The sequence below is a fragment of the Trachemys scripta genome, chromosome 8 (assembly GCF_013100865.1).
Source record: "Trachemys scripta elegans isolate TJP31775 chromosome 8, CAS_Tse_1.0, whole genome shotgun sequence".
Classification (NCBI taxonomy): Eukaryota; Metazoa; Chordata; order Testudines; family Emydidae; genus Trachemys; species Trachemys scripta.
Window position 1 is genome coordinate 49,585,974 of NC_048305.1, and position 13,772 is coordinate 49,599,745.

Below are 13,772 nucleotides of genomic sequence, written 5' to 3' on the forward strand. Positions count from 1 at the left end.
ACTCATTCTTGGAAATGGTTGAACCAGTTGACTGAAACTTTTCCAAAATAGTCAGTCTGATACAGACACCTGATGTGGAAAATGTCAACCTGAATGGTTGAAGTTTGGTAAAGTTATAAGCAAATGAATACAGAGTCTTATAATGGAAAATGTTAGACAATCTTAGCTATAGGTGGTGCTATCACCGCCTATCATATATGTTGCTGACCAACAAACATAAAAGTGGTTGGTTATAAAGTGTGTTAGGACCATTTAGGCTACGCACACGTTAGGGTGGTGTTTGGATGTTCAGGCTCTTGTTAAGTTGTCAGTAGATGAGAGAGGATGCTTGAACAGTTGCTGGAAAGTGGAGGATCGTTTATGGAAATGTCTGGCACTGGGTGTGTGTGCGGGATGACTGATTCTTATCTGATTTACACTGGTGTTAATTCAGAGTAACTCCACTGAATTTAAAGAAGTTACTCCAGATCACCGTGGTATAGCTGAGATTGGACTGGAGATTCCATAGAATGATAAATATTTTGTAAGTCCATTTGCATACATTATAAATAACCCAAATAGACCTACAACTATTTTTTACAACTAACTCCTTTCATGTTTTATCTCTTCAATTTTATTACTTGATTTTAACAGTGATTATTCAGCACGTCAGTTTAATGGTAGGATAGTTTACATTTTATTTTTATGTATGTATGGATAGAAGGGTGTAAATTGGTGTCGCTTGGTGCCGATCTGACCCATACACATTTCTGTGTGTGTTGCTGTGTTCTCTCTGTATGATGCTGATGTGCGCATATAATCCCCCCTCACACACATAGATCATGAGCCTGATTCTCCTATTATCTATTTATATAACTTTGTTGGCTTCAGTGTCGTTACTTCTGATTTACATTGCTGTGTGACTAAGAGCAGGGTTAGGCCCCGTGTAATTATGTATTATGCCAATTACAAAATAACAAGTTAAAAAAGGAGAAGACATGGGGGATCAAAGTGTGGGTTTTTTTATTGTAGCCAATTCCTGTCTTCCCCCTACATTGGAAAGTGGTTTTCTCCACCTGGGATAGGGCTTTGGATACCTTCCATACCTTAAAAAGCAACAGAGGGTCCTGTGGCACCTTTAGTCTTAAAGATGCCACAGGACCCTCTGTTGCTTTTTACAGATTCAGACTAACATGGCTACCCCCCGAATACTTGACTTCCATACCTTGACATTTTCTCCCCTTGAGGAGTTCTCATAGGCCCCATTTGAGTGTTCGTTTTCTATGCTTCACCATTCAGAGACCCGGATGCATGCTGTTAAGGAGTCAAGCAGAAACTCTTTGCGAAAACATCCCATTTTTTATGAAGCTCCCTCTGATGTAAAAAATGGTCTTGGCTCTGGTTTCTCACTCAGTTGAAATTCATTGTATCAACACCCTCCTTCATAACCCATCTCATTACAGCAACCCGCTATTTCCTTGGTTTTGAAGAACTGCCTTGTAGAGATGATGAACTGAACTGTGTCTTTTGAAACAGTAACCCTAATGGAAGGGTTATAGAAAGCTTCACAAAGCTTGCGCATTATTATTCAGATGGAATACTCTGTTGATAGTTTTGTGCCTTCATTATAAAAGGGTTTGTTTGTCTTTCATGGCAGCTAAAGTTATCCCCTGATTTTTTTTTTAACTGTGATTTTCATATCCACTCAGTCCTTCTAGGGAGAGGATAGAGAACTCATTTATTGCTGACTCCTGCGGTGCTGTATTGCGTGAAGGGACTTTTTAGGAAATCAGTAGATTTTCTCTTTTACCGATCCCATGAAAAGTTACAGAACTGGCCTAATGATTGCTGAAGAGCAGGGGGCATACAAGACGGACTTGCTGCCTTGTCATCTTGCTAGTGTCATGCAGTTGTTTTTTAACCTGGCTTTAGCTCTGGTTGTGAATACGTTAGTGGTGAAAGGACTTGAGCTGCAATGATATAAAATGGTTGTTCTTGGCGGGAATCTCTGCGGATTAATCTCACTGTTAAGTTCAGTTCCTGTTTACCTGTAGCTCTTCAGAATGCTCGCACCTCACTGGTGGTACATGGGAAAAGGCCCCGGTGGTTCAATGTAGAGAGTTAAGGCTGGATTGTGATTTGGATTGCATGCCCATATCGGGGATTAAGCATCCCACTTCCCCCCCTTCCCAACCTTGGGTCTGGGATGCATTGTTCTAGGAAGGGAGCAAGTTGGCATGGGGTAGGCATGGAGGGATGAGGAAGGAGCAGGGCCTTGACCCTACCTTCCCACTGGCTGAGCTGAGCCGCAGAGCCAGGGCAGGGGGTGTTGTACCTCACTGCCAATATAGGCTAGTAGCAAAAAGCCCCTCCCTCACCATGAACAAGGAGGAAGCAGGGAAGGAATTGTGACTCGGGGTGTGTCTCAGGGTCACAATGCCTTCTGGGACTACTCCAGGGCGGCTGAAACTTAGACACCACTCCAGTGCCTAAAAGTCAAATCTAGGCCTTAATTTTTCCTCTTATGCCAAGAGAAGCAAATTTCTCTAGGCCAGGCACAGTTTATTGAAGGAGCATGGGGAAGCCTGGGATGGAGTGAGTGAAGGAACTGGACTCCCATCTCTCCCCAGAAGAGGAAAGTCTTTCTAGGCCAGTATGGAGAGGTACATTGGTAGGAGGTTGTAGGTCTCAGTCAGGGTACAGGGCCATTGGTTGAGCAATGGGGGGAAGACCAAGATGCAAAGAGCAATGAAGTTCAGCTCTCTTCTCATCTGAGCAGACAGTGATTCCTCTAGGTCACTGCTGAATATATTGAAGAGCTTGGGGAAAGCTCAACACGAAGTGACCACAGAGAGAGGGCCAGATTCACTGGTGATGTACATGGCTGGGTAAGTCGCATGTAGGGTCTAAGCTGATCAGCAAATGGGCTCAAGTGACAAAGTAGTGTCTGATAACTTGCACCAAATCCGGCAGTCAGCGTGAGTGTCCAAAATAGGTGTGAGTGTAACCGACACCAGTTCAATTTCTTGTGGGAACCAAAATCAGCCCTTGGTAAGTGGGCCCAGTTCCATTCTGTTACATGAGGGTAAATCAGCAGGCATTTCACTGAAGCCAATAGGCGTTGTAGCGGCGGCCAGCACGTCCCTGCAGCCTGCCACTTCCCGCAGCTCCCATTGGCTGGGAACAGTGAACCACGGCCACTGGAAGCTGTGGGCAGCCCTGCAAATTTAAACAAACGGTCTGGCAGCCCGCCAGCGGATTACCCTGATGGGCTGTATGCGGCCTGCGGGCCTCAGGTTGCCCACCACTGCCCTAGAGTGTAAGAGGCTACAACGCCTATTGGCTTCAGTGAAATGCCTGCTGATTTACCCTCATGTAACAGAATGGAACTGGGCCCACTTACCAAGGGCTGATTTTGGTTCCCACAAGAAATTGAACTGTCTGGCAGACCGCCAGCGGATTACCCTGATGGGCCATGTGCGGCCCATGGGCCACAGGTTGCCCACCACTGTCCTAGGGTTATCTACTCTTCCTCCACCTTCTGCCTCTGCCAGGCAGGTTACACTCACTTTGCATTATCTGCTGAGTTCAAAATTGATGCCCTTTGCCACTTGCACCTGACTTCTGACCAACTTATACCCAACGTGTAACTTACATCCAGCACCATTTATATTTGAATTTGACCCCGAGACTTCCATGGGAATTGTACCCACTTTACCAAGCTGCACTTGGGCCAGCGATTGAATTTCACTGTCAGATACTTCCCCCATGTATAAACATTGACAAATCCATGTCACAGGTTGGGATGCTCAAGAATCAATGAATGTGGAGACTGAATCTCTTTTTTAGGGGTGAAGAACTGTCACCACACACACTTAGGAGTTTTGCAAGGGGGAGGAGCTTTAAATTCCATCGAGGGCTCCATAGGAACCATGGCAGCTGAGGAGATACCCTGAATCAGCATATTTCCTGAATGCCCTGACCCTGCCTCTCCCCAGTCAGTCCCACCCTCTTTCTGGGCTATGCAGGCTGGCTTTGGGATTCCCAGCAGTGTGGAGACTTGTGCTTTTGTACCCAACTCCCGATGGACTTTCTACCTCCCAGAACCTGTAGCCTGGGTTCTAGCTAGTGAATCTGGCCCTCTTTATTTATGTTGATAAATAATATTGACAGTGTTGAGTATACGCACCGTTGTGGCACCATTAGCAAATGCAAAATTTCCTCCATTAATACTCTGAGTAATGTCACCCACTCTAACTCACGCGCCTTCCTTTCTTGAGACCTTAGTCCCCAGCAAGATCTAACAGCATCAGTTACTACCTGTAGCTGCATTTTCTTGGCAGCAATTGGAGTTGCATTGGTCCCGTAGCATGGACACCTCCCTCTCCAGCATCTCAATTCTGCTCTGAAGCTCCTGCATGACCTGGGCAGAGGTGAAGCACTTGCAAGCCTGCTTGGGGAGGTTAATCCTGTGGGTGAAGGTGACCTGGCTCTCGCTGTCTGAGGTCTGCTCCGTATATTCCGTCATCCTGTCGTCTTCTGAACTCACCTCCTGGTCAGATGATGCCTCGAGTGCTGATGAGCAGAAGCTGTCCAGGGGGATGTTAATGTTGTATACATGGTTGAAGACCATGGATTGCTCCTTGATAGGTGGGCTGTAGTTGGCAAAGTTGCCTTCCTCGTCCACTACCTGCCTCCTCATCCGCTCTGTTGTCACCTCTAGCCGGCACTCAAAGGGCTTGAGGACTGATCCCAGCAGGAGCAAGTTGAGACCAATAAGCATGTTCCTCAGGACTAAGTTTGCACCATCAGCCCCCATTTTCTTGAGTAGGAAAAGCAACTTCTAAGCCAGCCTTGGCCAACAGAACTGTCTGAGAACCTGGAGACCCTAAATGAGAAGAACATGAATGATATTAGCCTTTAAACGGGACCGCTGTGCTCAGATCACAGGAGGAGTCTTTTGGAGTGTGGTGTAAGGGGCTAGATTCTGCATAGATGTAACCCAGTGACATCCTGTTGGCCTCAGCGTGACTGCATCTCACCCATTGCTGGCAAGGAAATAGCTGTGTTTTTAAGGAAAGGGTAAATGTGAGTCATAAGCTGTCGAGATGGTGCAGTCTGATAATTTGCCAGCCTTTTGTAGCTGGAGGCCTTAGGTCACAACAGAAGGACCAAATTATGGCTGCTTGGGGTGTAAATCAGAGCAGAATTTGTCCTGTCATGCATTTGGCCAGCTCAACAGAGTCCAGTCCTCACATTTGTCTGTCTCATCACCAAGGGCCTGATCTAATGCCCACTGAGGTCAATGGGGGTCTTTCAGTGAGAACTGGCTCTGGCCCTAACAGCTGGATCTTGCAAGGTGCTTAGCAATTCTGGGGTGGCGCTCAGGACCTTGAAGGGTTGGGCCAACGTCTGGTGCAGTTTGCCAATACTGGAAATCTTTGCTCAAGCGAAAGTCCATAGACTGGAATAGAAGGGAGATGGCCGTTCCTAGCTGGGGCGTACTGGGAGGCCTGTTGGTAACCAGCTGGCAGAGTGATGCTGTCTGGTTTATACTCAGTCTCATTTAGCCAGGCTATCAGTACCTCAGTTTTGTGAGCTGTCATACATCCCCAGGGTGGAATCTGGGCCCATTGAAGTCGGTGCCATTAAGTTCGATGGGGACAGGATTTCACTCCAAATCTTTACACAGGGACATGAAAATTTTGCATCTTACTTGGTTGATTTTTTTTTTGTACTGAAATGGTTCATTTGGTAGAAACACATCATCTACTCGCTAATATATTTGGGGCATAAATTCTTAGATGGGGACCTATTCCAGGTGCACTAACAAATACAATACAGGAGGGGAAAAAAATTAAAAACATATTCTCATATCAGTATGGTATCTCAAATGGCATTTCATGCCCCAGAAACTGAGCACTACATTGCCAGGTTTAATTCAGTAGCTGTAGTAACACTGTTAAATTAGACTGTACAGTATTAAGTTTGTTTAGGTTTATGTTCTGGACAGACCAGTATCTCCTGTTGAAGTCATTTCATCCCCTACCTGTGCTCTGGATTATGGGGTAAAGTGTCTTTATTTGGAACAAGACAACTTTTCATTTTCTTATTGATTTGTAGTCTCCAGGTGGTAATCCCAACTCTAAGGGCCACATTTATCCCTGGTATAAAATCATTGACTTCAGTGGAGTTGCCCAGGGATGCATTTGCCTCTAGAACTCTTGCTGGGACTATTGTATGTTGACCAACAGTTAACTCCATCTGTTCTGCTTTAAAGAATTACAGCTTAACATAGCAGAGAGGATGAAGCCAGCAGACGGGCAGGACTACGACTGTGAGCTCAAGGACTCTAATTGCTCCTAGTGCAGCAGAAAGGACGATTTGATTGCACATTGGTTACCAGCTGCCAATCTGTTTGCCTTGCATTTTGTTTTCATTGGATCATTAGTTTATGGTTTGTGTCATATAATTGGAGTGCAGTTGTTTGGAGGAAGGAGAGTTTAGCAGTAAGAGCAGGGGCTGAGAGACAGAATTGCTGCAGTTTATATTCAGTTCTGTCACCATCTTGTTGTGTGTGTGCATGGGGGGTAATTCACTTTGACTTCCTTGTGCCTCAGTTTACCCACCTGTTAAAAGAGGGATGTTAATAAAGGCTAGCTGGAAGTAATTTATCTTATTTTTGTACCCCTCCCCCTCTTTTTCCTGAGCAACTGTAATCATAGTGTTTTTCATTACAGCTTGCTGGGAAACTTTCCCCCATCCTATGACAATTTGAGATATTGAAAAAATTTCCTGTCTCAAATTGGGACCAAAAGCAGAAATCTTGAACAGTTTTTATGAACCAATCCAAACCAAAATTTTAGTTCACGTCAATCACATCATTTCATTTCAGTGATTTCTAAATGCTTCATTTTGATTTAGACTATTTTGATTTTTTTTTTACTATAATTAGCTTAAACTTCAAAATGAAAAGTCATTTTGAACCGAAAAACTGGAATTTTTCATTTAGAAAATGTTGCGACAAAAGATTTTGACAATTCAAAAACTTTTCCCCCAGAAATATGTTTTAGTCAAAATACTCTTCGAAACAGATCCTGTCCCGTGACAAGTTTGGGTTTCGATCAATCGGCATTTGCAATTGAAAAAACGTTTTATCGAAAAATTCCTGACCAGCTCTAGTTATTCATCTAAACTCCCTGGGGGCGTGTAAGGCTTGAATTAATTAACACTGGTAAAATGCTCGTGGTTCTTTATTAAAGGGTCCAACAGAAATGCAAGGTATTATTGAATTTTAGCCGTTTCCTGTAGTAATTACTACGAATATAGACTGAAGTCAGTGGAAATATGGGTGATCAATTGGAGCTCAGCACTTTTCAGGATTGTGGCCTAATACTTTTTAATATAAAAGATGATGTTTTCAAATATTGCAAAGTGACTTAGGTGTCTTGCTCCCATTTAACGTCAATGGGACCTAGATGCCGAAATCCTGCAGGCCCTTTTGAAAATATTCCCCAAAGTCTCCCCAGTCTGCTCCTTCCTGCTTCCCCTCCACCATTAGGGCATAACAAGCACTAGGCACATAATTGAAATGCAGTAATAAATACTCTGTAAAGCATCATAAAATATACAATATAAAAGCAAACGATTAAAAATGTCAGTGCAACATCACACACAAGAAAAAGGAAGGAAATAAAAGAAGATAGATTTCATGGCAAGTGCGCATATATATCCAAGGTCAGGAAATGACCCATTGAGTTGACAACCCTAATTAATTACTTATGTCAACCAGGGTCTGAATGAGCTCTACCCTGACATAGATTGATGAACTGGGGGGAAAGACCTCACAGGGCAAAAGACCTTGCATAGACCCACCTACTCTGTCTTGGTGATGGGCAGAGTAATCAACGTGATCAATTTTGGCTGTTTTGGGTTAAAATTTCACTTTAGTCTTGAATGCAGGGTTAAAAGATTGTTGTTAGCTTATGGTACGACTAAAGGGCAGCAGAACTGTACTTACCATGCCCTAATTGAGGGGGTCACCCTCGCTGTAACCTACTTGCTAAGCAGAAGGTAGCGAAGCCAAATCGAGGTACAAGTCAGAGAGGGTGGGAGCGAGGTGTTCCTTGGTGGTGTGGGCTCTGTTTAAAGCGGCACGGATACCATCTGTCCCTCCCCTTCCTGTGTTTTTATAGGTAATGCTGATCAGACTCAGTTTAGAGGCCTTTTACAAGGCTGAAATCACGGATGAGTAGCAGTAGGGGGCTGAACCTTAGAGCTTGCTGGGGACAGTGTAGCAGAGGAAGGGAGGATGCAGAAGACACAGCGGCGCACAGTGACAGCGATAAGCAGCGGCAGGGGTGAGCAGCAGCAGCGAAGGCCCTGCTTGGCCCCCATTGAGGGGTGGGAGGTGAATGCACCCCTGAATTCTGGGACCTTGCTCACTTCAGACAACCTGCTGCGAATAGGGTGCAGTGGAGGGAAAGGGGAGTGGCATGTTAAAGGGACACCTGTCCACTGGACTTTCAAACCGCAAGGTGGGAAACTGAGGCAAAGGACTGCTGGCCGAGATACCGTGGGGTGGGTGTTTCCTTACGGTTTACGTACTTTTGAATCATTGTTGCGGTGGTTTCCCAAATTAATGCTGAGTTCCCGCTCCCTTGGAATAAACGTTTTCATTTGGTTGTGAATGGGGAAATATTGCCTCCGAGAAACACACACGGGTGGTGTTTAGTTTTCCAGATTTCTGGGTGGGAGCTCAAGCCAGTTCTGTTTTGTGATGTTAAAAGGAACTCCTAGGTATTGAACCTGGCCGTGCTGCTGCCAACACCACCTGGCAGAAGAGTTACATTTAAATTAACCGTAACTTTGTGCTTAATCTTTGAAGGGGGATTGGACATTTATATGGATCACAAGAATATCCAGAGGTGTTACAGTTAATGCTGACAAAAAGAGTATTGGGAAGGAGATTAAACCTCATCTTGTCAGTGTTTAAACCAATCTCTATCAGAGATTAGGAGGAGACCTTCATGGAGGGCAGATCACCCCCACATCTGCCTACTGCAGAGTTTCTAGCACCTTCTTCTGGAGCATCTGCTGCTGGTCACTTTTGGAGACAGGATACTGTCAACTCCTATGCTCTTTATGCAGCATCTTCCATCTGGGGATCTCAAAGTGCTTGGCACACATCAGCAATCCATTCTCCTGTGCAGTAGATGCATCCCCATTTTAAACATTGCCAGCGTGAGACTAAAGCTGGGCTGCTGGGCTCATGTCCTCCAAGGTATTTAGGTGTCTAACTCCCATGGACATCTAAACACCTTTGAGGATCTGAATCTTAAATTTAGGTGTCAACTATGGATGTAGGAGCTGAACTTTAGGCACCAGGGTTGAAAATGTTGGCCTCAGTGTCTTGCCTCAAGGCCAGACAGCAAGTCTGTGGAAGAGCTAGGAATAGAACCAAGTTCTCCCGACTCCCGAGCCCCTCCTTTTCCCATTCACATCAAGGACTTTGCTCACCTCTTTTAAACTACAGATCTGGATTTTGAACATCCTGAAGCTTGGGGGTGTGGTGGATCCAGGTTCTTGGTTTGCCCTGTTAAAGATGAGGGCCACTAGTCAAATTAGAATCTGCATCTCGGAGTCGATCTCTAACACCCCCCAAAGTTCCAGGGCCGTTGGGTTTGGTGTATTGGTTTGTGCCCATCGTTAGTGTCAACAAAATCCTTTGTAGTATTTTGATGACCAAATGCACCTGAACCTCCTTGGGGCTCTCTCTTATTGCTGACGCCAACAAGTGGTTGAACTGCTTTGTTTAGCTGAATGCCATGCGGAGTTCTGGTGATCACTTGGCTCCGAAGCTCTAAGTAAACTTAGGTGGTGCCATCCCATGCAGACCAGGACAGACAAAGGATCTCGTGTGAGCCTAAATGCAGCACTTTGCATTTCTATTCCTCTATTCCTTTCAAAGCAATTTTGTGACTGACGAGCCTCCTCCTGAGAGCCCTGCTACAGTCCTTGAACCTCTGGGTGTGGTGGTGCTGTGAACTATTATTGGATTACATTGGATAATGTTTGTAGCATGTGCCACTTTCAAGGTGGAAACTGTTTTGTTTCCACGTGGAAAATAGTAGGCCTGATCTTCCTCATGTGTCTATTGGTTTTACACTCATGTAACTACAATTGGACCTGATTCTCCATTGGCTGGACCAGGGCCGGCTTCAGCGTTTTTGCTGCCCCAAGCGGCGGGAGGGGGGAGGGGGGAGAAGCTGCGATAGGCAGCACTTCGGCGGCAGCTCTACTGCCGCCGCTTCATTCTTCGGCGGCAATTCGGCAGCAGGTCCTTTCCTCTGAGAGGCACTGAGGGACCCACTGCCGAATTGCTGCTCAAGAGCCGGACATGCCGCCCCTTTCCGTTGGCTGCCCCAAGCACCTGCTTGCTGCGCTGGTGCCTGGAGCCGGCCCTGGCTTGGACTAATTTGCACCGCAGGGAGCATTTTCCACTTGCTTTGCACTCAGGTTGCGCTGGTGTAAGTGGTGAGGCAAGGTGCAGGGCAATGGGGAGGCAGGCCCATTGACGTGCGTTTGTGTTGCTCCTGACTTACAGAGCTGTGAGAGAGCAAACAGGCCTTTGTGTTCTAACAACCAAAATGCAGTAGGGCGATATAGTGTAATGGCACGTTGAAAAAGAGACGTCTGAGCTGCTGCGCCAGCCCTCTTGAATTAAACTAGAATTTGGCCAAGGAGGCAGAGTTCCCACCCAAATACAGATGAGGCTTAATCTACAATTTGGGGTGGGAATTGAAGACTGAATCCAGGTGAAGGTTCAGGTCCAACCCCAGTGATACATATCACTGAACCCTAAATTGTGCCCCCCCCCCCCCCCCCCGGCCTGTTGGTTCCAACCTGGCTACTGGGCCAGAAACCAGCAGGTGGGTGGTGGCTGAGGGGCAAACATGCATCTGGGAGCATGGAGGAGGCCTGTTAGTGGCAAGGCCGGTCTGGTAGTGGGGCGAGTCAGTGCATGTGGAGGGATGAGGGAGAGAGGGTGACAGCTGGCTTACGGCACTCTGTCAGGGGTTGCAAGAGGTTAGGAGGCTGAGGCTGGGAGTGAGCTTGGATTTGGTTTTGCAAGGGAATGAAGAGCTGGGAGGAAAGGTTGGGTTTTTTTCTGGGGAGCTGGGAGCTGAAGATAGGAACATTGGTCCTCACTGTAATTCCCTCGTCTGCCCTGCTCAAAGCCTTGCAATGCCGAGGAACTGAAAATGAGCAGACTTGTGAATGCAGTGCTCCCTCCGCGTTGCCTAGCCAATCGATCAGAGAGTTGCCCAGTTGTGCACGGTGTTGCCAACACCAGTCGTTCAGAAATCATGAGCCAGGCCTCAAAAATCATGAGATAATTAAAAAAAAAAGTTTGGGTTCATTTAATTTGTCTTCTGCTTTCTGGGCGCATGCAGGTCACATTTCCAAGCTTTTCTTCACAACCACGACAGCTAGAAACTCAGTTGTTTATTAATGAAAGCCAAGAGTCTCACATAATCCCCTAACTTTAAGAAAGGCACCAAATATTAGGAGAAAATCATGATAATTGGCAACCCTGTAAACTGTGCGTACCAGACAGTGTAGCAGCCTTATGACCCCACTGACAGACCACTATTCTAGGGATCGTACCTGAGTGTTGTGCCCATGGAGGCACTGGGGGAAAGGAAGCAGAGTACAAATTCATTTGCCAATCCGGACTGGGGACCGTTATCGAAGTCTGAGCTCTACCAGTAACTGCCAGTGCAGTAATCCTGTGAAATTGTCCTATATTATTTATAATTATTTTTGTGCCTTGCACCTTGTCTTTGTTTCCCATGGGAATGGCAGCACATATCCGCCTCTCCCCTCTGACCCCCCCCCATAAATACTTGTTTACTGCTTTCTCTCTCTCACATTGCCGTGACGTGCCTGAAAACATAACTGTTCAGACGCCTCTTCAGCATTTACAGGGTTGTTATCGTATATTATCTAAATATTTCTGTTGCACTTTTCCTACCCTTGCTTGGTTCATGCTGCCTGTGGCTAGTGAGCATGCACATGGGAACACATTGGTATAGTTCCTCTCTCTCCCAATGTTCCCTGGAAAAGCAAGAAAAATATATTTAATTCAGACCTGATGTCAGTAGATCCAGCCTCCATGGATGGCTCAGGCCAAATTCCCTAGTGCAAGTGACACATCAGGTGTACGTTGGCCAGAAAATGGGAGTAAGTGGTGTAAATGGCAAAGAGGTCGTGAGAACTAGTGGGTAGGACACTGGTCTGGGTGTCAAAGAGCCTGTTTCCTTTTTCCCCGTGCTGCCACTCACCTGGTGGCAAGTCACTTCCTCTCTTTTTAGCTCAGTTTCCCTTCCCATCCTTCGTCTATTTACCAGTGCTGGCTCCAGCCTTTTTGCCGCCCCAAGCGGTGGGAAAAAAAACAAAACAACACGATCAAGCTGCTACCGAAGTGCCACTGAGGAGCAAGACAGCAAGTGAAAGACCTGCCACCGAATTGCCGCTGATCCGGAGCGGGCTGATTGAACTGCCGCAGAAGTGCCACCGCCGATCCGGACGTGCCACCCTGACAACGGACAGAGTGCCGCCCCTTTCTGTTGGCCGCCCCAGGCACCTGCTTCCTTCGCTGGTGCCTGGAGCCGGCCCTGCTATTTACAATGCAAGCTGCTCAGGCATTTGTTAGATTGTAAGCCCCCACTATCTGTTTGTTCATTGCCTAACACAATAGGGCCCTGATCTCAGCTGGGGGCGTCTAGGCATTATGGTAAAACAAGTCATAAGATCAAAGTAGTGTATCTTGCATCCATTTAGTATTCAGTGGGTGTGGGAAATGGCTGAATTCTACCCTCACTTATGCTCCATGTGACATTGTTGAAATCTACAGAGAGGAAATGAAGGTCAAATTTTACTACAAGGAGGTGGGTGGGAGAGGTAGCAGTTGTGACTGGGCACAACTCTCATTGTCTTGACATTGTGCTTGCTAATACCTGGGTGAATTTGGTTCCCCCTGGATCTGAATTTCATCATTTAGTCCTGGCACTGTCACATGGATCCCAACTGGAAGTTCTTATCTTAATACCCTCAAACTTCACTGAAGTTTAGATCTAGGTCCAAACTTCTTGGCTCAGCCTCATATCTAGTGATGAACAGTATGCATTTCCACTGCTGTTCGTGTAGAACCAGGATATCTCAGCCTACAATAGCACTTTCCCTGAATTATACAGTGCCTTCTCCTTACTGGTGGTCTTTGCTGTGACCTTGATTCCTCTTGTTGGTAGCTGGTCCCTTACTGCTGCCCACTGCTGTCACAAAGAGCTCAGGTGCTGCTGAACCTGAGATGTGTGCTACTAACTCTGTGACTGAACAGCCTCCACCTTGACCTGACCGTGGGAAGTGTCCATCTCAGTGTGTTGCAGTTCTCTAGCCGCCTTTCCTAGAGTTCTTGGTGACACCTCAAAAGAAAATCAGCACTCTTGCTCTGAGCCTCCCCAGCAGTGAAACTCTCTAGTTTTCCTCTTTTGCTTGATCTCAACTTCGTTTGCCAGCGTGACTTGGAGGTGGGAAGGCACTTCCTTCAATTAGTGTGTTCGCTAGGTAGCCTCCTATATCTCTGGGGTCTCTAGTGACTCCACGGTGGCTTCACTGACCCTGGGAGAGAAGCTTCTCCTCGGCAATGGCTGACAGTGGTGGGAGGAGCCCAGGGACTAATTAGCGCTCGTTGCCTTTGATGGACTTGTGTTTGTTAGAAGCTAACTACC

At 46.4% G+C, this 13,772-nt stretch overlaps 1 protein-coding gene across 3 annotated transcripts in view; it reads right to left on the reverse strand.

Annotated features, from left to right (window-relative positions):
- The window catches only part of TNR (tenascin R), a 153,023-nt gene that overhangs the window by 62,630 nt on the left and 76,621 nt on the right, over positions 1-13,772 (reverse strand). For all 3 annotated transcript variants that reach the window (XM_034779399.1, XM_034779398.1, XM_034779397.1), the window contains exon 2: positions 4,300-4,867. In XM_034779399.1, the coding sequence (XP_034635290.1) occupies positions 4,300-4,798 (499 nt within the window). In that variant the 5' untranslated portion in view covers positions 4,799-4,867. The remainder of the gene's footprint in view (positions 1-4,299; positions 4,868-13,772) is intronic.